The 25,312-nt window shown below is 55.3% G+C and overlaps 1 protein-coding gene across 2 annotated transcripts in view; it reads right to left on the bottom strand.

Annotated features, from left to right (window-relative positions):
* The window catches only part of TTC22 (tetratricopeptide repeat domain 22), a 30,146-nt gene extending 5,535 nt beyond the window's left edge, over positions 1–24,611 (bottom strand). The window contains exons 1-7 of one of the 2 annotated variants that reach the window (XM_047788993.1): positions 23,661–24,611; positions 10,346–10,401; positions 10,061–10,176; positions 9,312–9,430; positions 7,647–7,808; positions 2,386–2,538; positions 1,196–1,934 (exon numbers count right to left, since the gene is read on the bottom strand). In XM_047788993.1, the coding sequence (XP_047644949.1) occupies positions 1,398–1,934; positions 2,386–2,538; positions 7,647–7,808; positions 9,312–9,430; positions 10,061–10,176; positions 10,346–10,401; positions 23,661–24,221 (1,704 nt within the window). In that variant the 5' untranslated portion in view covers positions 24,222–24,611 and the 3' untranslated portion in view covers positions 1,196–1,397. Of the gene's footprint in view, positions 1–1,195; positions 1,935–2,385; positions 2,539–7,646; positions 7,809–9,311; positions 9,431–10,060; positions 10,177–10,345; positions 10,402–23,660 lie in introns of those variants that run through there. The other variant, XM_047788994.1, reaches the window with a different exon arrangement.
* Positions 24,612–25,312: the final 701 nt, after the last annotated feature.

Below are 25,312 nucleotides of genomic sequence, written 5' to 3'. Positions count from 1 at the left end.
GCATATGGAAGTTCCCAGGCCAGGGGTCAAATCGGAGCTGAAGCTGCCAGCCTATGCCACAGCCACTGCAACGAGGCACATTTGTAACCTACACCACAGCTCACGGCAACGCCGGATCCTTAACCCACTGAGCAAGGCCAGGGATCAAACCTGCGTCCTCATGAATCCTAGTTGGGTTCGTTACCACTAAACCACCACAAGAACTCCATAACTCTTTTTTAAAAAGAGGAGAAAGTGCAAAATAAATCACAAACCATGGGTAGGGCCACAAGAATCCAGCTTGACTGTTCAAAGAGTTGCTGGCAATCAGAGCCTAGGTCTTTGACAATAAAACTCCATATCGAAGATCTATGACTATGATTCTTTCTTTTCTTTTTTTTTTTTTTGTCTTTTTGCCATTTCTTGGGCCGCTCCCATGGCATATGGAGGTTCCCAGGCTAGGGGTCGAATCGGAGATGTAGCCGCCGGCCTGTGCCAGAGCCACAGCAACATGGGATCCGAGCCACAGCTGCAACCTACACCACAGCTCACGGCAACGCCAGATCCTTAACCCACTGAGCAAGGCCAGAGATCGAACCTGCAACTTCATGGTTCCTAGTCAGATTCGTTAACCATTGAGCCACGACAGGAACTCCTATGACTATGATTCTAAAAATGTAAAATTCCAAGATTTTCTTCAATCTCTTCTTGAACGTTCGAGATTGGGTGCAGGTGGCACTGCCTGATGGGTGGGGCCCCTATGTGCCCCCAAGAACAGGGAGGTCATGCAAAATTTCTACGGATGGGCTTTATTTCAGGGAGTTTGGAGGCCTTTCAGCCCAAGTTGACCAAGGATGAGGCCTGCTGGAAGACTGCTAGAGAGGCAGGAAAGAGCCCTAGCAGCCAGGCATAGACCACTGCCCTGCCCTTACCTGCTTCTGGGGGTGCCCTCTGCCCTAGCCAGAGCTGCTCTGCTGTGAGACCTGAGTATTACTCCAGGGAGTAAGGGGCCTTATGGTAGGGCTAGAGACTCCAAAGACAGGCACGCAGGCCTCGAGATTTCCCGCGGGGACTAGAAAGCCACCAAAATGAAGGCAATTATCTTCTGCATCTCCTAGGAGACTCGCATCCATCTTATTTGCACCATTTGGTCCCTCCATTGTCAGTTTCCCAGTGGCCCCTCACGTCTGTCCCCGCCGCCCCCCCCTCCCCCCGCCCCGGCCTCCCTTGCTCCTCTGCCTCCGTGGGCATGTCCAACTGCCCTAGTGTCTCAACGACCCCGTTGCAGTTCCCGAAAGAGAATCTGATAGGCTCTGCTTCCTTGCCAGCCTGTGGCAGGGCGACCCCATGTCAAGCGCGGGACCAGGTCCCAGCATTTGCGGGCGTGGCCTCGACGAACAGGGCTCGGACCGGACCTCTCACAACGAGAACGCACGGCGGCCCCTCCGTGCACCCGCGCCCGCGCCCTGGCGCTCCATGGTCTCGAAGAGCAGCCGCACCAGCGCCGGCCGTCCCTGGGCCACCAAGGCTCGGGCCAGCCCCAGCACCTCGCTGGTGTGGCCGCGCCACACGCGCTGCAGCTCCTGGCGCAAGCGCGCGGCCGGGTACTTGTCCTGGGCGCGGCGCAGCCACGCGTCCACCTCGCGGCCCAGCTCGCCGTCGCTGAGCTGTGCCTGGCTCCACTGCGCCAGCAGCGCCTCGAGCAGGCAGCCGAAGCCCTCGGTGTGGCTGGAGCCCGCGTCGTCCAGCTCCACCGCGCGCTTGAAGCAGGCCGCCGCGTTGGCCTCCTCGCCCTTGATGCGCAGGCACTTGCCCCGCAGCAGCTGCAGCTCGGGCAGCATGGCACCCAGCTCTAACTCGGCAGCCTTGGCCAGGAAAACCAGCGCCTGGTTCAACGCCGCCTCGTCCACCGCCAGCAACTCCTGCACGGCGTCCACGCCCATGTAGTAGTAGACCTGGGGTAGGAGCGGCGGCAGCGGCGTGAGCCTTTCTCTTCGGCCGTCGCTGCCCGCACCCCACCTTCCCTCCTTGGCAAACTTTGGTCCCCCACCTCCGGAAAAGGAGACGGTACTCCGATTCCAGTTCCAGCCCCGTGGCGCTTGGCCCTATAACCTTGAGCGGGATCACCTCTGGGCCTCAGTTTTCTCATATGCAATGTCTTGTACTGGCTACGGAATAATGATCCACACTTTCTGAGCGCCTGGAAGACCTGGGCCCTGTTCTGGACGCCGTAGGTGCTTCACCTCCTCTGAGCCTCACCATGCCTGTAGGAGGCAGGCAGTGTTATCAAGCACAGGCGGGATGCCCTGCGTTTCTCCTTGGGTCTTGATGTCCCCGCCTGGCCTGGCAGAGAGTGAATAGGTTTTTTATAAGCCACTGGATACCCAAGCCAAGAGGCTGCCTTACCTGGCCGATGTCGAGGTAGGTCTTGAGGCCTGGGCACACCTTGACCACTTCTTCGAGGTCGGCCTTGGCACAGGCCAGGAGATTCCTGTCAGGCAAGCCCCCGAGCCCCATCTTGCCTCGCTCCAGGTCGTGCAGGTAGGCTCTGATGCGGATCTGCCCACAGAGAGTTAAGTTCAGGGAAGATGCACCGAGCAAGGGTCCCCGCCCTCCTTTCTATCCCAAATAAAGCTTGTATGTTCCTCCACAGCAACTCAGGCGGTTCCGCGGTGCCATGGAAAGCCCTTGAGCCTGGGACTCGGGAATCTTGGGTCCTAGTCCTGTGCCAACGTGGGCCAGTCACACCCCTGCCTGGGCCTTCGTTCCCCCTTCTGTACAATGAGGAGTTGGATGAAGTAAGAGCCATTCATTCATTCACTCATTCATTTAGCGAATACGTGTTGAGTGCCCACCACATGCCAGGCTGTATGCTAGACACCGTTGTGCAGTGGTGACAAGACAGATAAGGTCCCTGCCCTGGAAGAACTTAACATTCTAGTAGGGAAGATGACCACAACTAACCAGCAAACAGGAGCATTTCGAGAGGTGACAAATGCTATGAAAAAATAAACAGGGCGATGGCATAGAGATGGCTGGGGGAGGGGGTCATTTGAGATAGGACAACAGCACTGATTTTGTGGGAGTCTGCATAAGCAGGCAGTGTGGGAAGAACAGCAGGTGGCTCCAGCTTACAAGCATCGAATTACAAATGATTCCAGACCCTCGATTTCCTCACCCCTTCCCCCCTTTTCCCCACATGTCTTTGGAGCATTTAGAAAATCTAGGGGTTCAGGAGGGAGGGAAAGCAGTGGAGAAGGAGGAAGTAAGAAAAAAGGGGTCCCTGTGGTTCGAAGTATTATTACTATTTTTTTTTAGGGCCGCACCCGCAGCATATGGAAGTTCCCAGGCTAGGGGTCGAATTGGAGCTGCAGCTGCCAGCCTACACCACAGCCACAGCAACACCAGATCTGAGCCACGTCTGCGACCTACACCGTAGCTCACAGCAATGCTGGATTCTTAACCCACTGAGCAAGGCCATGGATCGAACCCGCATCCTCATGGATACAAGTCAGGTTGGTTACTGCTGAGCCACAGCGGGAACTCCTGAAAGGATTAATTCTTTTTTTTTTGTCTTTTTCTTTTTTTTTTTGTTGTTGTTGTTGTTGCCATTTCTTGGGCCGCTCCCGCGGCATATGGAGGTTCCCAGGCTAGGGGTCGAATCGGAGCTGTAGCCACCGGCCTACGCCAGAGCCACAGCAACGCGGGATCCGAGCCGCGTCTGCAACCTACACCACAGCTCACGGCAACGCCGGATCGTTAACCCACTGAGCAAGGGCAGGGACCGAACCCTCAACCTCATGGTTCCTAGTCGGATTCGTTAACCACTGCGCCATGACGGGAACTCCGGATTAATTCTTTATAGTCATTGGTGGACTCTTGTCCTAAGATGCTTTATGGGGGGCGGGTGGAGTGGGAGTGGGAAGCTCTGGTTTGGGAGCCAATTGAGTTTGGCTGCATTCCAGCCCTTCCCCCCTTTTATTAGCCTGACTTCTGTGAGCCTCAACTTCCACATTTGAAAGCTCAGTACACGAAGATCTTCTTGCTTGGAGGGTTTCCAGGACGATGGAGTGAACACGTTCTAGCCAAGACTTGGCACATGAGAGGTGCTCAGTTCATTCATTCACAAATAGTCATCAGGAGCCTGCTGTGTGCCAGGTACTGTTCCAGGCACTAAGGATATACAGCAGAGAGCAAAAGAGCAAAATTCCCTGCCTTCATGGAGCATGCGTTTTAGCTGGGGTGTGGAAGGAGAGACAACAAACGTGATAAATCAGCAAAGACTATGTTAGGGAGTGATATGTGCTAAAAAGAAAAATTAAACCGAAACAGGAGGACAGAAAGTGTTGGTGAGGGAGGTCCCATTGTGGCTCAGCAGGTTACAAACCTGACTAGGATCCATGAGGATGCCGGTTCAATCCCTGGCCTCCCTCAGTGGGTTAGGGATTTGGCGTTGCTGTGAGCTGTGGTGTGGCTTGAAGCTGAGGCTTGCATCTGGTGTTGCTGTGGCTGTGGTGTAGGCCGGCAGCTGCAGCTCCAATTCCACCTCTAGCCTGGGAACTTCCAGATGCCACAGATGTGGCCTCTAAAAAGCCAAAAATAAATAAATAAATAAAAGTTCAGGAAGATGTCTGCTAGCAGCTGCCTTTTCTTCAAGCCCTCTTGGAAGTAAGAGAGAAAGCCAGCTTGATATTTGGGAGAAGGGCATTCTAGGCAGAGGCCCTGAGCCCAAACTGTGCCTCAGGAACAGCAAGGACCCCAGGGTGGCTGGAAGGGAGGGAGCTGAATTGGGGGGGGGGGGGGGGTGTCAAGGTCATGAGCCTGGTGGGGCCAAGACTGTAGGGTCACAGCAGGGATTGCAGCTTTTACACAGATGAGTTCCCTGTCTTCTGTTCCTTTCTCACTATTCCCTGTCCCCATCCTGGTGCTAGTCTGGTCATCTGATTAGTGTGACCTTTAGAGCTACAGAGAGACAGCAAGGGTAAGGCACAGACCCATCTATGAGTGAGGAGAGTGAGCTCTGAGCTCCCACTAACTGAATGCAGGACCCAGGCAAGTTCACAGCCTCTCCGAGCTTACGTTGCCTCATCAATGGATTGACACGTGTGGCCTCTCACAGGCTCTTGTGAGAATTAAATCAGAGCACAAAGGTGAAAGTGCTGGGTGAAGTGCAGTGTTCTAGAAAGGTGTTATTATTTACTATTATGAGTAATAGTATTACTATCAATAATGACCACATCGGGAGTTCCCATCGTGGCACAGCCGAAATGAATCCGACTAGGAACCATGAGGTTGCGGGTTCGATCCCTGGCCTCGCTCAATGGGTTAAGGATCCGGCATTGCCGTGAGCTATGGTGTAGGTCGCAGACGCAGCTCGGATCTGGTGTTGCTGTGGCTGTGGTGTAGGCCAGCAACTGTAGCTCTGATTCGACTCCTGGCCTGGGAACCTCCATATGCCGCGAGTGTGGCCCTGGAAAGACAAAAGACAATAATAATAATGATAATAATAATCATGACCACTTCAACTTTAATGAAGGAACTGATTGCCGAGTACCTGCTGGCAAAATGACTGCATCATATAGACCAAGACCAAGGGAGAAGATTCTCCATCATGCTGGTGAGAGGTGGTGGAGAAGGGTGTTTGGTCTGAAGCGAAGTCAGCTCAGAGCTCTGGGTCTCTGCTCCCAAGCAGACAGGTTCTGTGGGGGCTCCAGAGGGCAGATCTGGACCAGTGGGGGGTAAGTCAGAGGCAGGCAGCTCCCAGTTAAATGAGTCCTCTGCAGAGCTGAATGGCCACAGTGGGCTGCCTCAAGGGACAGTGAGCCCGTTTAAAATGTGCCTAATAATAGTCACCAACTGCTAATGAGCTCTTACTGTGTGCTCAGTACTGAGGTTGACACGCAGAGTCGAAGTTAATTCTCATGACGACACGGGGGCAGGTGCGCTCACCTCCACTCCATAGATGAAGAAATGGAGACCCGGAGTTTGGGCAAGAGGGTTTTGCCTATAGTGCCATAGCAGGTGAAGTGCCAGTGTGGGATGGGAAGCAAGGCCAGCAGTGTTGAGAGCCAGAGCTCTGTCCTACACGGACCAGCTCTCATACACCCTCTTCTCTTCACAAGCACCTCCCATGCTGCCTTTATTTATTTTGCTTTGTTTTGCTTTATTTTGTTTTGTTTTGCTTTATTTTATTTTGTCTTTTCGCCTTTTCTAGGGCCGCTCCCATGGCATATGGAGGTTCCCAGGCTAGGGATCTAATCAGAGCTGTAGCCACTAGCCTATGCCAGAGCCACAGCAACGCAGGATCCAAGCCACATCTGCAATCTACACCACAGCTCACAGCAACACCGGATCCTTAACCCACTGAGAAAGGCCAGGGATCGAACCCGCAACCTTAAGGTTCCTAGTCGGATTCGTTAACCACTGCACCACGACAGGAACTCCTATTTATTTTATTTTTATTTTTATTTTTATTTTTACTTTTGTTTTTTAGGGCCGTACCTGTGGCACATGGAGGTTCCCAGGCTAGGGGTCGAATTGGAGCTGCAGCTGCCAGCCTACACCAGAGCCACAGCAATGCCAGATCCAAGCCACGTCTGTCTGTGACCTACACCACAGCTCATAGCAATGCCGGATCCTTAACCCACTAAATGAGGCCAGGGATTGAACCCACATCCCCATGGTTACTAGTCAGGTTCATTACCACTAAGCCACAATGGGAACTCCTATTTTTTATTTTATTTTTTTAAGTTTTGGCTGCACCTGCAGCATGCAGAAATTCCCAGGCCAGGGATCGAACCCATGCTACAGCAGCGACTTGAGCCACTGTAGTGATAACTCCAGGTACCTGCCCAGACATTACTTCACTTAGTCTTCTGACAACCTTTTAAGATAGGTGTTACTGGAGTTCCCGTGTAGCACAGCAGGTTAAGGATCCAGCATTTTCTCTGCTGTGGTTCGGGTTCAATCCCTGGCTTGGGAACTTGTACAAACCATGGGTACAGCCCCCCCCAAAATAAGATAGGTGTTATTAACTGTATCTTATTGATTTGGGAATGGAGCTTTGGAGGATAAGCGGCTTGCCTCAAATCCCACAGTGATAAGTGGAGAGGCCAGAATTCCACCAGGTCAGCCTGATGCTCGCTGCCCCAGGCACTGATCACAGAAGCAGCTAGTGGGTCGCTGGCTGGATCCGTGTAGAAGGGAGGCTCCTTCATTCTCTCACTCGGCAATCTTGGAGAACACACGCTGAGGCTTGATGACAGCTAAGCTGCCTTCTGCCAGGAAGGCTCTGTGACCTCTGGCCTCTGGCCCCTGGCCCTTGTTATCGGATTCTTTTTTTTTTTTTTTTTCCTTTTCTCTCTCTTTCTCTCTTTCCTTTTTAGGGCCACACCCACGGCACATGGAAGTTCCCAGGCTAAGGGTCCAATCAGAGCTACAGATGCCAGCCTACACCACAGTCACAGCCATGGGGGATTTGAGCTGCATCTGTGATCTACACCGCAGCTTGTGGCAATGCCAAATCCTTAACCCACTGAGCGAAGCCAGGGATTGAGCCTGAATTCTCACGGATACTAGGTTGGGTTCTTAACCCTCCAAGCCACAATGGGAACTCTTGTTCTCTGATTCTCGACGGCGGGATGAGGTGGGGCCGCAGGTTGACTCACCTTGGCCCTTGTGCAGTACGCCTGCCAGTTGAGCTCCGGATCCCGCAGGACATCCAGGGCCATGTTGCAGGTGCCAATGGCCATGTCCTGCTTTCCGAGGAAGTGGAAGATTTTGGCCAGGCGATTCAGGATGGGGGGTTTGTCCTTGGCGATCTCAATGGCCTGGGTAAGGGAGGAGGGTAAGAGAAAACCATTTGTCTGGTTTGGGCCAGAATTGGAACCCCGTCTCTGGGTAGAGCCACACCACCCCGTATCCCCCCACCAGTAAGCTCAATCGTACTCTGGGGTACAGCCATTGGCACTCAACTCCGGAGAGCCTGCCTCATTGCCACGCTCGCTGCCATGTTCACAGAACGTGTCCAGTGAATCCCTCCAGACCCCAGGCAAACCCCTCTTCCTCAGACACACTGGTGTGTGCTCCCCCACGTTCCCAGGACAGGTCGGGGTGGGGCCAGAATCAGCCTCTACCTCCCCCATACTCACACAGTGTTTCTAGCTGAGCCACAGCACTCTCCCCCCGCCCCGTATTGTTCCTGACAGCTACCTGCCTTTGTGTTTGTTGCTGCCCCTGAGATGCTGAACTCCTGCAGGGCAGGGGCCCCATCTGTCCACCTCTGAGCCCAGCACAGAGTAGGTCCCCAAGGAGGGGCCAGGACAGCATGTTAAGGTGGACCCAACTCTCAGAACACTCAAGAACCAGCACTGATGCTCGCTCTGTTCGAATATCTCTTCTCAAGAAATTTGCCCTGGAGTTCCCGTCGTGGCTCAGTGGTTAATGAACCCGACTAGGAACCATGAGGTTGTGGGTTCGATCCCTAGCCTTGCTCAGTGGGTTAGGGATCCGGCGTTGCCATGAGCTGTGGTGTAGGTTGCAGATGTGGCTTGGATCCCACATTGCTGTGGCTGTGGTGTAGGCCGATGGCTGCAGCTCTGATTGAACCCCTGGCCTGGGAACCTCCATATGCCACAGGAGCGGCCCAAGAAATGACAAAAAAAAAGAAAAAAAAAAAGAAATTATGCTCATTTTCCACCAGCTGTCACTAGGCACATGCCCCATGCAGGGTGTCATGCTGACTGCACAGGTCCCCAGCCTCCAAGGAAGGTCTTCGAAACGGAGCTAAGTGTGGAAACTGCCCCATAAGCGAGGTGCCAAGAATAAGGCTTGAAGAGCACTTTACAGTTGGTAGTGGGCAGTCTCATCCATTCCTTCCTGTGAGTCTCTTAATGTCCTAGAAGGTGGACAGGTCACCTAATTAACAGATAAGGAGGTTCAGAGATGGAAGCGACTGTTCTTAGGGTCACACGGGCTGTGGGCAGAGCCGGCATCCAGACCCCAGCTGAACTGCTTCCTTCTGCTGTGCCCCTGGCAGGGGGGTGGGGGGGTGAACAAAGGTCTGCAGGGGAAAAGCTTGCCAATATAGCCGGGAATGTGTGGATAGCTTAGAAGACAAGCCAGGGCCAGAGGGGGCATGGGGACAGTCTGATTCCCAGGCCCAGGGGACAAAGGAGCACGTTGGTTTTGTTTGGGAGGGAGAGACCGATCTGGAGAAAGAGCACTTCCTGAGTGGGGGGGTGACACCCAGAGAAGCAGCGGGTTTAGGAGAGGAGGACAGGCTGTCGGGCTCCATCCTGGTTTGGAGAGTGGGGGGTCGCTGGGGCACATACCTTGCCAAAGCAGTCCAGGGGGTCAGTCCCTGAGTACCCACAGTCGTGGATGCCCATGGGGGTGGTGGAGAAGGTGTCTTTTCTCTCCAGCAGCATCCCGAGGTAGCACCAGGCCAGAGCTGGCAGGAGGGCGGGAGAGAGGGGTCTCAGGAAGCATCGGGGTGGGGAAGGGGAGGGGCCAGCTCCAATCCAGGCACCAGCCTTCCCCCGACCCACCCCAGCCCCAGGAGGACAAAGGGAGGGTCCGAAGTATGAAATCACTGCGGGCCACCCAGGGACCAAGAGAAAGCGAAAGGAGAGGGGTTGTGCGCGGGAAGGGTGGACGGGTTATCTTGTGTTTGCCGTGTCACTCATTGGAGGTGCCCTCCTCTCTCTGACTCCAAGTCTCCCCCAGCTCTGGTCCCTGTGAAAAAATGACTCCTCTCCAAACAAGCCTTTGCTCCCCCAACCACAAAATGGGGATGAGAGGCTGACATGGGGGCAGTGCTCTCTCTTGTGCTCTGGGCCTCAGACAGTGACCTGCCGTCGGCACGTTCACCTCTGTGAGGGCTGGGAGCTCCTCGAGGTGAACGAGGGAGTGTTTGAGACAGATGAGGAGAGAGGGATACGAAGAAAGGCAGGCAGTACCAGAGGCAGGGACAATGACACGACAGGCAGGGCTCGTGACAGGCGCAGGGAGATCCAGGGAGAGGCTGCTCCCCCGCCACCCACCTCCAGCCCCACCCCACCCCTGTCTCCACCAGCCCTACCTCGGTGGTAGGGGTCTGAGGACTTGAGGACTTGCCGGAGCAGGGCCAGCGTGCGGTTAAAGGCTGGGAGCCTCTTCTGCTCCTTGCTGCCCAGCTCCAGGAAGATGCCATCTAACCTGGGGTGGAGGAAGGGGTGTGGCTGGTCAGCACCTTCCCCACAGTCCCCAGCATGCCTTCCCAGGGAGCCCCTGCCATGGAGATGGGCTCAGCCATTTCCCCACCGGGGTTCAGACCCCACCTCTCCCCCCACCCTCCCCACCATCCCATCCCCAAGCCCAGCCTGACCTGATGAAGAGCGTTGCCATGGTGAAGTACCAGCCCCGTTTCTCCTCCATCGGGATCTAGGGAAGCAGAGAATGGCTCTAGCTGCTGTTTGGGACCGCGTTCACAGATTCCCACACTTTCTCTGAACCCTAAGACAGCAGCAAGGACACCTTTGATCATAGTCCTGGCTCTGCGGCTGGCTGACTGGGTGACTTTGGGCAAGTCGTTTCACTTGTCTGACCACAGAGGATTTGACAAGATGACCCGTGTGAATGCCCGGCACAAGGTACCCATCACAGAGCCAGTGTGGGGTCATTTCCTCCCTTCCCGTCTTGCTTTCCGGGCTCAGACCCCCCCGCCTTGGTTCCCCCACCTGTGCTCTGGGTCCCCCCTCACTCCACGGGTCACCTTGTCTCTTCCCCCGCCATCTACCCACTTCCCCCCTTTGGCGCCATCCCCCAGCTTCCCCCATCCCGAGAAAGCCCCTTTGGGCCTGTGAGTGAGTTCATCTGAAGCCCAGGACCCCCTTGAACTGTTTTCCCATTGTTATTCTTGCCAACTTTGCTGTGCATTTAGACTGACTTGGGCACCAGATAAAATATTTATGCCGTTATTTATGGGAGGAGCTGCTCCTGCCTCAGGAAGGAATTTTAATGAAAACCAATAAAACCCCCAGTGCATATCAGCATCTCTGCCTCAGGCTCCAGCCCCTCCGTCAGCATTCATCTCCCACGGTTGATCTCCAGGCTCCATTCTGCACTTACCACTCCGCATCCAGAGCGGCCTTTTCAGCTCAGGGATCCCATTCTCCCTCCACCCCCACCCTCGGCAGCTAGGATGAAGCGCTCAGTCCAGCCAGCATTTCTGGGCATCTGTGACATGAGGCCCCGTATCGAGGGCTCTGGGGCTGTCGCACTGAATGGGAACCGCACCCTGGTTCAGATGGGCTCACAGCCTGGCTGGGGAGACAGACCAGGCTTCAATAACAGGGGTGGATGGAGCACCTGCCATGTGCCAGGATCCTGACACCCATCACCCAACCTCAAACAACCTATAACATAGGTGGCATTCTCATTTTACAGGGGTACATATTGAGGCTCAGAGAGGTAAAAGGACTTACCTGAAGTCACCCAGCATGCAAGTGTCAGAGCTGGGATTCAAACCCCATTTGTTAGTCTCCAAAGCCCATGCTCCCCTCATCACACTGGCTTAGCAATAGCTATAACAGGAAGCAAAGTCTGATCAAGGCCACGAGGGGAATGCAGACAGAGGCAGCAGGACAGAGGCCACTTCCAGCCGGAGGACTCTGAGAAGGTCTCTCAGAAGCTGTAAGGTGGGTCTTGAATAGCAGTGGTATTTCAGAGGGTGGGGTGGGGACAGGGCAGTCCAGATGGAGGGCTCAGCTTGGGGACACGGGTGCAGCTGGAGGGCACGGAGCAGGGTGAGTATGAACAGGGTGTAGGGGGTGCTAATGCTGGCAAGTTGGGCTGTGGCTTCTCTGGGGTGGCCTTGGATGGTCCAGAGGAAGAGAGGAAGGGGGACCTGTGAGTAGATCCCAAGAGCAGCGTGACTGCCTGCAGGTGCAGGGTCTTGAACCCAGGCCCAAGCCAGGTCAGGTGGGAAAGCCAGACCAAAGACACAATTAGAGCAGAAGGAGCTATGACGGGAGGTTTCCCACATGATCCAGGAGGACCCCTGATGCTTTCAGAGGAGGACGTGCTGGAGCAGGGTTCTCAAGACAAGTAGGACCCACCTGGGTGGATACAGTGAGAGAAGCCATCGGTGGGGGCACATCATGTGCAACAGCTCAGAGATGAGTGAATAAGTGTATGCAGCCCAGAGTGGCTGGAATCCCAGTTGTAAGGGGTGGTGGGTTGGGGGGTGGGACGAGCCAGCAGGGACACTTCGGGAGGGGCCCGTGAGTGTCAGGTTCAGGACCTGGAAGTTACCTGCAAGGCACTGGGGAGCACAGAGGGCTTAGAGCTGAGGACTGCCAGCATCCAGGGTACTTTCGCATCCACGTCACCTTATCCTGCTACTTCAGTAGGAACATGTGTGGGGACTCTGGCTGGGAACGGGGCTGTCTGGCAGGGAGAGCAGCAGGTCCCAAGAATTAAAGGGCATCCTTGAGAGCTCAGTGGGGAACGTTGGCCAAAGCAAAAGGCTGGGATTGGCTGCTGGATAACCTTAGCTGCTGCACCTACACAGGACCTGGGACATGGGAAGGGGACTTGGACTCTTGGGGCACCCAAGCTGGTCAAAGACCTTGACATATGTCAGCGCCTGACCCTGTGAGGGACAGAAGACACATGTGCCTCGGGCTCCCTGGCTGCCTGTGGGAGTGATCCCATGAGCTCTGTTCCCAAGCCTGCTTTGAGGTTGGCCAGACTGAATCGTGGTGGGGAGACACACAACCTGCTCCCCCACTTCAGGCTCCTGACAAGGAGGTGTGGCCACAAATGACAGCAGAGGTACAGGACTTGGGGTGGGGGAATCTGCAATGCACAGAGCAGAGGCTCAGGTGGCTGACCGGCCTGGACAAAGGAGCGGGCAGCCCTGAATGGATGGGTTACCCTTAGAGGCTGTGTCCTTATCTGCAAAGGGGCATTGTGAGGCAGTGCCTGGCCTGGAGTACGTGCTCCAGAAATCTCCATAAATGTTTGTCCCTTTTTTTTTCTGGTTTGAGCTAGAGATGAGCAGGGTTGGGATGTGTAGAAGGCTGCTTTGCCCTATTTCAGTTCTAGGGGGGCTATGGAGGTCTCAGACCCTGGGATCCAGAACCACCCTGCCCTACCTGTTCTCCTGCTCTGCTCCTAGGCCCTCAGATCCCCCTTGGGGTCCACAGTGTTGGAGAGCAAAGGGGTGTCCTTGGGTCTCTCCTGCTTCTCCCTGGTTCATAGCTACTCTTTTTTGGTATTCAAGATGCAAGAATTTACGTGTCCAAACCATACAGTACACCACAGAGCTGGGATATAAACTCATACCTTCACAGTCCTAAGCCCCAAGCCTTGTCCCCACGACTCACTTATTTTGAGCAATCCCCTTGTTATATCTCTGAGAACACTGAGACCACAGAGGAGAAGCAGCTTGCTCAGGGTCACACACTAGTTAGTATCAGGACCTAAAACCCAGTGGCTTCACCACCGTTAGGATAGTCAGTAAGCCGAGCCTGGTTATAATTTGCACTAAGCAAGCAATACTACCACCTGGTGGTAAAGTGTCTAAATTGCAGGGGCAACTCCTAAAGGTGAACCTTCCTTCTACTTGAAGACAAAACTGATTTTCAGAGAAGTAGCTGGCTGAGTGACATCGCTATGACAGAGTCCAAATGTAGCCCCTCCTCAGATCCTGCATAAGAGTAACATTTGCAGCAGGGTTTATGGGGCCGGGGGCCGGGGGGCGGGGGGAGGGTGGGGGAGGACACATCGGGGGTGGAGTTAACGGTATGAACAGACCTGGTTTGAGGCCTCGCTGTGCTTGCACTCCAGTCCTCTCTATCCCTGGGATGCTGCTGGTGGAGACCATTCACTCTGCTCTTGCACTTCTGGTCCTAAAATGGGCTGCGTCTTTAAAAATCCTTCTGGTTGTAAGTGAAGCGGCAGCTGAAGCTGTTGCCAGGGGCAACCTGGCAAGCCACAGTGCGTTAAATTAAATTAAACAGGCCTCTGATGGCCCCCTCCCCTCCTGGAGAAGGGAGGGGCTGTTCCTCTTCTCCCCTGGAGAATGAAGTTGCTGTGAGACCCCTTAGGGCTGCAAGGAATTCACTTCCAGAGCTGATGGCTCCCAGAGGAAATACGTTTGGAGGCAGCCTGGGAGGGGCTGACAGGACCTCTGGCGGGAGAGGAATGACTGAGGGCTGCCTCACGTGGGCTTGCGCCTCCCCTTTCTCTGGTTCATCCTCATCGGGATCCCATGAGCTGGGGGTTCCAGGATCTAAGAAGGGGTGCCAGCCAGCATGTGAGTCAGCCCAGGCTCCAAGCTGGAGGGGCTTCAATTAGGCTGCTGCTCTGTGGCACATCCGTGGGTGGGGATGGGCAATGCCCAGGTACCAGTGCTGACCTTAACTAGCTGGTTAGGTCTTACTAGCTGAGGGTGAGAGTGAGGCACGGACCTCAGGTGAAGGTTCTCAGGACATTTCTCTGCTCCTCTTGAAGCCCTAACTATTTCTTTCATTTTCCTTTCTTTCCCCCCTTTTTTCTTTTTTGGCTGTGCCTGACATGCAGAAGTTCCCCGGGCCCCAGATGAACCCACGCCACAGCAGTAACCAGAGCCACAGCAGGGACCATCCCAGATCCTTACCTGTGGAGCCACCAGGGAACTATAGTATTTCTCTCATTTTAGAGATGGGGAAGCCGAGGCTCAAAGGGGCAAAGACCTGCCTACTTCAGCTGATATTTAGGCCAGGTCTCTCTGCCTTCAAGTTTATGTTATCTTGCAACACCTTCGTGCAGGGAGTGCTTACCACTTACATATGCATGCACGCAGAAGCTGCGTGATCTTCAGAAAGCCCTGCGTGGAATGTAAAGTGGGTTATCCTCACCCTCTTGGTACAGATGGGAACACTGAGGTGAGATGACATCCTCAAAGTCACACAGCCAGTGGGAAAACCTGGAAATTCTTTTTTTTTTTTTTTTGCTATGCTAATAATAGCCCATTTTGTTGAGCACTTACTATGTACCAGGCACATAATTTATATGTGTTAACTCCAGGGTTACCTATGAGGTAGGGACTATAATTACCCCAATTGTACAGAAGAGACACCTGAGCTCAGAGCAGCACAGCCAGAAAGTAGCAGAGCTGGGAATCCAGCAGCTTAGCCCCAGAACCTCTGCACCTAAATACCCTAGATGAGGGGTTCTCGAAGTGGGGTTCCCCCCCCCACCAGCAGCAGCATCACCTGGGAATTTGATAGAGTCACCGTACTAGACTCTTGCACCATGGAGAGCAGCATTAAAATGGCAGGCCAGTGTAGCGCCCCCCCCCCCCTTTTTTTTTTTTTGCCATGCCTGCGGCACGTGTGGAATTTCCTGGGCCAGGGGTGAAAACTGTGCCATTGCAGCAACACAAGCTGCTGCCGTGACAAGGCCGGATCCCTAATCTGCTATAGCACAGGAGAACTCCAGTGCATCTCTTTTTAAATGAGCAAAAGTATCAGCCGTTGCGATCCTCAGAGAAGCCTGAAGATCCAGGCTGCTCCATCTGGATGGGTAATGGACAAAGGTGGGTGATCTGGCAGAACCTGCAGAGACTATGAGGATTGGGATTAGCTGTTTCAGAGCAGGTCTGTGTTAACTCAGCAGGTAGAAGGATGGGTCTCCGCTGGCTACTCCATTTATTTCAAAAGGTGGCCCTCAAAGAAGGAACTGTTGGGGGACGTGGCTATTTTAGAGGATTTCAAGAGATGATCTCTTAATCTCCTAATGGCTTGTGAATCTATATGTGTCTGCCTAGGCTGTACAGAGACCTTATTGGTTCTTAAGGAAAATATTTGCCTTGCGGTTCGAACTTTGCCCCTGAGGATGCTGTACTGTTGCAGTCAGATCCTGAGAGCTGACTAATTCTCTTTCAGGGGAGAGAGGATGAGAAGCAGGAAAGAGAATGAACATTTCTCGAGCCTGGACTGTCCACCGGGCATATCTGTGCATCACGGCACTGAATCCACAGAGCAGCCTGAGAAGGTGAAATATACCTCCTCCTCCTGCTTTTACAGGTGAAGAAAGAGAGACAAAGAAAAAAGCCACCGGGTCAGCCCCACAGCCCAGGGGGGGAGTGCCAGGATTCAAGTTCAGATTTGCCTCCCTCCAATGCCCCCGTCCTTTCCACCTCATCACGCCCGACCCTGCGAAGGCTGATGCTGCAGAAATAAAAGTCACCACGTGGGAAGCCTGCACAACTGGAACGTCCCCTGTGATGACACAGGGCCGCCTCTGGGCTCTGCACACGGAGCCCCACCCCACCTGGCCTGCCCTTCACCTGTGGGGGCTGCACCAGAAAGGCTGGGCAGGGGGTTCTCCTCCCCCACCCAGCTCCTGCCTCAGTGAGGGCGAGGGGTAAACAGAGGCGAGGGATGGGCGTCCCACCCCTGCCTCCACCTCCCCCAGGGATCCTGGAAAGGCTGCTGGCCCAGCCTGGGCCTCGGCTTCTGCATCTACAAGCAGGGATAATGCCTTTTGTCAGCCTGTGTCATGTGCGTGGGGTGGGGGCGGGGGAGCAGTCAGCCAGACTGGGAGGAGGGGCGTGGATGCTGTGTCATGGAGGTGAGTCACCCCTTCAGCCCTGACTGCATCCCCTGGACGGTCTTTGTGGATTTTAAGATTGGAGTGGATTGACTGCAGCTCCTCATTGCTTTCTGGTCCTAGGTCTGTCACAAAGACGCAGCTCTATGGGTCAGCTTTGCTTGGCACTGGTTCCACAGACTTGCAGGACTACATACAGCCACTTCTCTATTCCAGCATTCCTAGAGAAAAGGGACCCTTTCTAATCCTCGCTCCAAATCTAACCCTGGCTGCGATCGAGGCTGAGTGGGTCTGAAGAAGTTTCCTAGCCTCTGAAGTAACAACAGCGACACCAGCATTATCTCAGCCCCTTGCGTGCGTCCGTGTGGCAGGTGGCTCTAATGCACTGTCTTTTCTCCTGTAAAGGAGGCAACTGGGTTAGAAGATGCTAAAGGGAGCTTTGGCTCTGGGGTCCTATATCAGGGAGGAGGGGAGAGTTAGTTCCCAGACATGCCAGGTATGGAGGGAAAAAAGCCAGCCGCAAACTCTGAAGGGGCTATTATGCAAAGATCAGCAGCACCAAGGCCATCAGAAGGCTGGAGCCAGGAAAACTATTGCTTAGCCTGGGCTTTATATGGGAGAGACCTGAATTCAGTTCCAGCCAGCCACTCATGGCGGTGTGCCCTTGAGCAAGTCGCTACACTGCTCTGAACCTCAGTTTGCTGATCTGTAAATGGGGTTAATAACAGTTCGGATGCCCCATCGTTCCCACGAGGACCAAGTGCAATAATCTATGAAAAGCGCAGGAGCGCAGAATCCCTAGCTCATTGCCCAGTGTCATCCATTTGCTTTTCTAGCTGAGCCAAGTCAAACCATTCAGATTTGTGAAGTCGTGTGTGTGTGTGTGTGTGTGTGTGTGTGTGTGTGTGTTTGCAAGCGCCACATGGGAGGAGAAGCCCTGCCCCTGATCTCAAATGTTGGAGATCAATTCTAAGTCCTCAAAACCTCGTCCCCGACATTCCCCAAGCTGTGATTTTCCCGCTCCCTGTGCGTGTTTATGTTTTCTGCTGCCAAGAACGTCGTTTCTTGCTCCACTTCTCTGCTCTCAAAGTCCTTCCTGTCCCTGAAATCACCCCAGCCACCACCTCAGTCCAATGACACAGGAGGAAACGGAGACCCAGGTAGAGGCGCGGGGACATGCCCGCTGTCCCACGCCAGTCGGGGCAGGGCTGAGGCGGGACCTCAAATCCTGACCCCTGGCTCCGAGGGGGGTCTTCCCCAGTGTCCTCATTTTATTCCCAAAGCTGGGCTGGGGTGAGGAAGAGCTTAGGAAGGGCAGGAGGAGGCAGGGCGGAGGGTGGGCAGGGACTCCCGCAGACAGAGACCTGGCAGCTGCGTCAGAGGATGAGGACGAGAAGGCCACGCCCATCCAAGTGAAGGCCACGCCCACCCAGGCCCGCTGGGGCTGAGCCCCGCAGTTCCTCCCACCCCCCCCCCCCCGCCCCCGGTCAGCCTGGTACCACCGCCCCCATTTCACAGAGGCCACACGGAGACTCAGAGGTTACACTGCCCGCCCAGGTCACCCCAGGGCGTTCTTGCAGCCTGCAGACCCCCCACACCAACGCTCTGAACGCGGGCCCAGCAATGCATCTGCCTACACAGTGCGCCCAGGGGTGGCCAGCGCTGTCCCGGGCCACTCTGATGCTGGGAGACAAAGGGAAGAGCGAGAAATGGGGGCTGGGGGAGAGGGAGGGGACACGTGGGAGGCGGAAAGCTGCTGGGAAGGCAGCTCCTTGAGAAGGCAAGTCCTAGAGCTGGCCTTCCCCTGGGTGACAGAGCTGTGTGTGTGTGAGTGAACATGCCAGGGACCCGGGGGGGTGCTGACCAGCAGTGACTTCCCAGCCCTTCCTGCCAGGTCTCCACCCACTGGGTGCGGCGACTGCCCACACCTTTGTTTGTGAGCCTGTCTGCCGGGCCTCCCAGCACTGCCTTGGTGCCAGCTGGCTGGGTGAGGTCTGGGTGGCCTGTGTGCACTGGGTCACCTTGGGCAAGTCACTTCTCCTCCCTGAGACTGTTCTGTTCTCTGTGCAACAGGGAATCACACTACTCAATGGCAGCGAGTCTGTGAGGTTTGAATAAAGATCAAACATGCTAATGACCTTGGAATGAGCTCAATGCCTGGTGCTCAAGCTGGATCCATGGCACTGGCTGAGCTGGTGGTTCCCGTTACCATCCAGGGCCTGCCCTGGGCCAGGAGCAAGGGTGAAGGATCTGTGTGTGCATGTATGTGTATCTGTGTAACTGTGCATGTGTGTGCAGGTGCATGTGTGTGTGAAGCCACTAATCTTCCAGGAAAAGAATAACTGAGTTACCTTAGGACAGAGGGAGTACTTTTTTAGAGAAATACGTTTGTTATCTCATTTAGAAAAAAGTAGGGATTTTAAGACTAAAAAAAAAAAACAAATTAGGAGATCTCATCATGGCGCAGTGGAGACGAATCCAACTAGGAACCATGAGGTTGCGGGTTCGATCCCTAGCCTCGCTTAGTGGGTTAAGGATCTGGCGTTGCTGTGGCTGTGGTATAGGCCAGCAGCTGTGGCTTCGATTAGACCCCTAGCCTGGGAACCTCCATAGGCCGAGGTTTCGGCCCTAAAAAAAGAAAAGAAAAAAAAGAAAAAAAATTTTAATTACATTTAGCAACAGTCACAGGATCCTCTGACTTTGCCACAGGCCTGACTCTGACTTCATCTCTGCCCTCATCCCTCCCAATGCCCCCCGGTCCATGCGTGGCAACCCTCTCTCCACTTCTCCACGTTCCCACCCTAGATTTCCAAGAGGCAGCCCAGAAAGGATTCCCCTCCTCACCCACCAGCACTATCCTTTTAACACCCCGCCTCGCCACAAAGAGCAAAGGCTTTGGAGTCAGAGTGGCGCGGACTCAACGGCAACATGTGCTCTTCCCCATGAAGCTTCCGGCTGCCCTCTTCCAGGCCCATCCCCTGCTCCAGCTCAGCTGTCACTGAAACCCTCAGGCTCCACGGGCCTCCACCGCAGGACCTTTGCACCCACCACGCCCTGCCGGACCGCCCTCGCCTCATTCCTGCCAGTACACGCCTGCCTCTTCCAGATGCCACCCTCAGCCACCTGTGCTGAAAGGAAGTGTTCCCTCTTTGAAGCTCAGTTATTGTCACTCTACCCCTAGGGTCTAGACGTGGCAGGTCCCCGCTGACTCCAACATTGGTCCTGATGTCGCTAAAATGCACTTCCTTTGTCAGCCTCTGGGGGTCTTGTTTTTGGTTCAGAAACCATGGACTCTGGAGTACAACACTCCGTGACGACTGTCACCTGGCATGAGCCATGTAACGAACACCTATGACTTTAGCCAGTCAGAGGCACACCACTCCCAGAGAGGGGGGCTCAGGAAAGGCTAGGGTTTTTTTTTGTTTTTTGTTTTGTCTTTTTAGGGCCACACCTGCAGGATACCAAGGTTCCCAGGCTAGGGGTTGAATCAGAGCTACAGCGGCCGGCCTACACCACAGCCACAGCCACGCAGGATCCGAGCTGTATCTGTGACCTACACCACAGCTCACGGCAACACCAGATCCTTAACCCACTGAGTGAGGCCAGGGATCGAACCTGCATCCTCAGGGATCCTGGTTGGGTTTGTTACTGTTGAGCCATGAAGGGAACTCCAGGGAAGCCTAGTTAATGAACAAACAAAAGTCTGCTCTTCCTTTTGTTTGTTTTTTGGGGGGCTGGGCCCAAAGTATGTGAAAATTCCTGGGCCAGAAATTGAACCCATGCCACAGCAGCATCCTGATCCACAAAGGTGATCACATCAGATCCTTAACCCACGGAGCCACAAGGGAAATCCATAAAAGCCCAGAGTTCTTAGAGATAGGTCCTGGCACACAGTAGGTGCTTAATAAATGTTAAGATGCTGAGCATGTGCCTCTTGAACCTGCCCAGAATTTACTAGTTTATGGGCACTTTTATCCCATGATTTGGTTGGGTAATCATATTAAACTGAGGCAGAGATCACTAGTTAATGTTGAGAAAACAGACACTGAGGCCAGAGACAAAAAGCATCCTGTCCGAAGCCACACAGCAAAATAATGAGAGCTGGGCGCCAGAACTCAAGCCCCCTGCTCTATACACAATCATCATTGTCACCTTGAGTGTGACTATTTCGTGAGCATCTCCTCTGTGCCAGGCACTTTATAAGCATCATCTCTCCCAATCCTCAGATGACGAAAGAGAGGCTCCAAATCCCCAACTTTTTCCTGCGACTTGGGGGGTGCTGACTACAGCCACTCTGTGCAGACCCGGGGAGCAGCTGCTGGGCCAGGCCCAAGGACCCAGCACAGGGTCTGGCAGCCACCTCCCTGGAGCACAGGGCAGGACCCCCTGCCTGACAGCCACTCCTCTGGGTGTCACTAAAGGGAAGGGTGCGGCCCCCACCGGGGTTGGGCAGACAAGCGGCAGAAAAGGAGAAGCCGGCTTCCATTCCGTTCCTATGCCCAAACCTCTGCCTCCCAGCTCACCTCCTCCAGGAAGCCTTCCCCCAGGTAGCCCCCTCCGGAGAACAGGAAGGGACCTTGGAGACAGTCCAGTCCCCCCTCCCCAACCCTCTGAAACAGACGGGGAAACCGCAACCCAGACAAAGACGGCTCCAGGGGTGGGTGGCTGCAGTTGAGATGAGAACCCAGGCGTGCTGGCTCCTGGTCCAGGGCGCTTCGGACCCCGCTCTGAGACAATGACCACACTCAACACACACCAAGCCGACCATGCCTCCCACGGAGGGCAGCTGGCATTCAGGGTCTTGGGCTCAGGTGTTAAAACAGGAGACCTGGGTCCCCGTTGGCCCCATGGGATGGCACAGCTACACCTAGCCTGGGGCGGAGGTGGCGCTCCCAGGCCGGGAGAGGCGGGGGTCGTCTGTGATCCTGCCATCTCTGTGCAGGCTCTGTTCCAGGTGCTTCCCAGATATCGGCCCTTCGTTATGACAGCCACCAAATGACGGTGTTCCCATTGTAGGCATGAGGAATCCTAGGATACAGTTCCATGTTTATCCTCCTTTTATAGAAAGGGAAGGTCAGCCATGCTGAGGACCAAGTGGAGGTGAGACCACGGGGACCGGGATTAGGGCCTGGACTCTCTGGCCCAGAGTCTACTGTCTTAATCTCCTCGCTGCACTGCTCCCCTTAAGTCAAGTCCATGCCCCCCACCCCAGCACTCCCTGAGGTCTTGAAGACACACCTCCTCTTACAAGGGAGCTGTAAGCTTTGGAGGAAAAGGCTCCAAGGGGGTGTGTAGAGACGTTGTGCCTGGAGCCATCCTACGCATGTGACCCACACCAGATGTGTCATTTCATGATCACAAATCTAACCCAGGATAACACATCACTGTTTTCAGCTCAACCCTGCCTGGGCTGTGCCTTTAAGGAAAAGTGATGCTACCACCGCGAAGGGGGGTTTCCTCCTCTGTTATAGGGGGGTAGTGCTCTCTACATCATCTGCCTGTCACCTGGTGCAAGCAGCCCTTGGGACGGACCCCGGGGATCCCATCACCTGGTATTCACGCCCTTGTGTAACCCCCTCCCTCTGCAGGTGCGCTAGACCTAGTGACTTGCTTCTCATGAAGAGAATGTAGCAGGAGTGATGAGTTGTCTACCTGCTGAGGGCCTGAGGGAGGCCTCTGCCCAAGAGCCAGTGAGGCACTGAATCCTGCCAGTGCCAAGTGTGTGATCTTGGCAGCAGATTCCCCCTCAGCTAACAAGCCTTCAGATGAGACCACAGCCCAGAGGCACCCAGCTAAACCATACCTAGATTCTTGAGTATGCAAACTCCGAGATAATCAGTGCTTACTGTGTCAAGCTAAGTTCCCAAGGGTATTTGTAATACAACAATAGGTAAGTAACATACCTAACATATGTCTGTTTAGTGCCAGGCCCTAAGATACACATACATTCATTCCGGATGCATTCATTGAGTGCAACGGTGTCCAGGCACCGTGCCAGGTGTTGGGTTTGCAGTTGTAAACCAGACAGAGGTTGTCCCCACTCTCAAAGACCTCGCAGTTGAGTTGGGGAGATGGGCTTGTAAACGGACAGCGTGAGCAGTGCTTTGGAAGCCTGAGGGTGGCGCCCGATCCAGTCTGGAGAAGTCAGCAGAGAGCATGACTGAGAGTGAGGAGAACCTTCCAGGCAAGGGTGGAGCAAAGAGCACCCCGGAAAGAGGCCAGGAAGGGGTCCCGCTGTGGCACAGTAGGTTATGAATCTGACCGCAGGGGTTCTGGTTACTGCAGAGGCACAGGTGTGATCCCTGGCCTGGTGCGGTGGGTTAAGGAGCCGGTGTTGCCACAGGTGTGGTTGGGATTCAGTCCTGGGTCCAGGCACGTCTATATGCCACAGATGCAGCCAAAAAAAAAAAAGAGGCAAAGAGAGTGGCAAGGTGGGCTGTAAAGAGACCTGGCCCACAGGGGAACGACGGGAAATAAGTTATGACAAACACCTGGCTGGCAAGCATCTGAAGGGCACGGCCAGCAAGACTGAGCAACATGACACTGGCAGCAGGGTGGAGGAGGCAGAAGGGTCAGGCCAGAGGACAGGAACCCAGGCAGGATGCAGGTGACCACACTGGACCGGGCAGGGAATGATGGAGGCTGGGCCGGAGGGGGAGGCTGGAGAGGAGTGGATTCGAGATAGGGATCTGGGGTCTGCAGTGTGTGGGGATGGTGGGTGAGGAGGGGAGAGGCGCTAAGAACGCTGCCTGCTTCTCTTGGGACGGGGCTGTGCCTCTTACGTAGTGGGTGTGCACCGGTGTAGAGACAGGTACTTGCTGGGAGGAGCAAGATGAGAGGGATGGATTGGCGTGTTGAGTTTGCGGTATTGCCAGAAAAGAAATCCAGGCAAGCTAACCGGCTAGGAAGGGGGTGCATGCCCTAGCCCTGCAGAGAAAAGCCATAAACCAGGTCTGGGTCCCAAAGGGGAAGAGGCGCCCTGCAAGGTATTCCGGAAGCCAGAGGGCCAGGGTGTGGGGAGAATCCAGGGGCCAGGGGCAACCCTGAAGACTTCAGGAGCCGCGACCCCAGCCCTCTTGGCCTGGGAAGGGGTCACCCACCTGCTGTGCGAAGCCCAGCGCCTTGTCATACAGTGCGATGCCGGCCTCCAGCACGCGCGCGCGCTCTTCCGGACCAGCGCAGCCCACGTCGAAGCCGTGGGCGTAGCCCTGCTCCGCCAGGCAACGCGCGGCGCGGAGCTGGGGGTCTCCGGCGGCCCCGCGGTCCCCCTCCAGGCCCATGAGGTCTGCCAGCCGCCCAGCGCAGGCCTCCTCCTCTTCCTCCTGCCCCAGGCGCCCGTACACGTGTGCCAGATTGGCCCAGGCGTTGAGGTTGCCCGGGTCCTCGCGGGCAGCCTCGAGGAAGCGCTCGCGGGCCTCGTCCAGCTCCTCCAGGTAGAAGGCGAAGGCGCCCAGGAGGTGGCGCACGGCGGGGCGCTGAGGGGCGACTGCCAGCTCCAGCTCCTGCAGCAGGCCGTCCCGCTGCAGCTTCAGGTCCCGGGCGCGGAGCGAGGCCGGCGAGCGCGGCTCGAAGTTCAGCTGCATCTCCAGGTGGAAGTGTCCCGGGAGGTAGTCGAGGTCGTCGATGAGGGCGTCCAGGTCCTCGGCCGCGGGCTCCGCCATGGCTGTACCGCGGCTCCCAGGCCTCGCCCTGGCCCCGGAGGCTGCAGTGGATGCGGGCGCCCCCCAGTCGAGCCTGGCGCGGGAGGCGAGGGTCAACACGCAGAGGGCCCTAGCGCCAGCCACCTCGCTCCCGTCCTGGGGCGCCGCCCCGCCAGTGGGTGGGTCCGAGCGTTGGCTCCGGAGCGCCCTGTAGGTGTTTTCGCTTTCGCTGCTCAGCGGCTTTTTGACGCCTGTATTGCACAAGCAGGTGCGCTTGAAAAAACAGGTGACATGCCAAATGCAGGGCGCAGAAGCCCAGGTATACAGCAAAGGGCGTGCTTTTACTCTCTCTGATCAGCAAACCAGGAAGCTGAAGCTCAGAGGAGAAAAAGGATTTGCTTAGGTCACAGAACTGGGTGTGCCCAAGTAGGCCTGGAACCCAGTTTGCTGAACCCCAAGCCAGGCCCTTCTTTCCTGGCACACAGCTCCACCCTGTGTGAGCTTGCTGACTGGGAGAGTCAGGACTGGCCCTCCCAGCCACCCAAAGCCACCCTCCCTCCTGCTGCTGTCCCATCCTCCCCACAGTTCCCGAAGGTTCTCCGTCCTCTGAATGGAGGCTTCCTTTGGCCGTTATTTATCAGGCTTCCCCCCTTGGGGTTTCTCTGCCTCCTTTCTGCCCTGCAGTGGGCCCCCGTGGAAAGGTGGCGGAGCTCCATGTGCTGGTTCCAATTTCTCATAATGTGTGACCTTGACTGAGTGGCTGCATTACTTCACACTTCATTCTTTCTTCATCTATGACATGAGGGTGATATGCCCTCCCCCAAGGCCAGGGTAGATGGCGTGGGTAAACCTGGCAAGTGTCACTCTGGATAACTCTCAGCTCTCACTCACCCTGTACCCCACCTGTGGCCCAGTTTTCCTGCTCTTGCCAGTCTTCCCCCAGGATTGGCATCAGCCCCCCACCCTCTGGAAGACTGGGTAGTGCTCCCTGCCACAGGCTGCTAGTCCTCCAGGACTTGGATTTTGTAGCAGGTCTGAATCTGAGGCCCTCCCACTCCTCCTTCCATCTGGGGCTGGGCTCTGGAGAGCCTGTTGCTTTAGCTTCTTGAAAA

Source organism: Phacochoerus africanus, chromosome 8, assembly GCF_016906955.1.
Source record: "Phacochoerus africanus isolate WHEZ1 chromosome 8, ROS_Pafr_v1, whole genome shotgun sequence".
Lineage (NCBI taxonomy): Eukaryota > Metazoa > Chordata > Mammalia > Artiodactyla > Suidae > Phacochoerus > Phacochoerus africanus.
The sequence above is the reverse complement of the archived record's forward strand: the minus strand, read 5'-3'. Positions and strand labels throughout refer to the sequence as shown.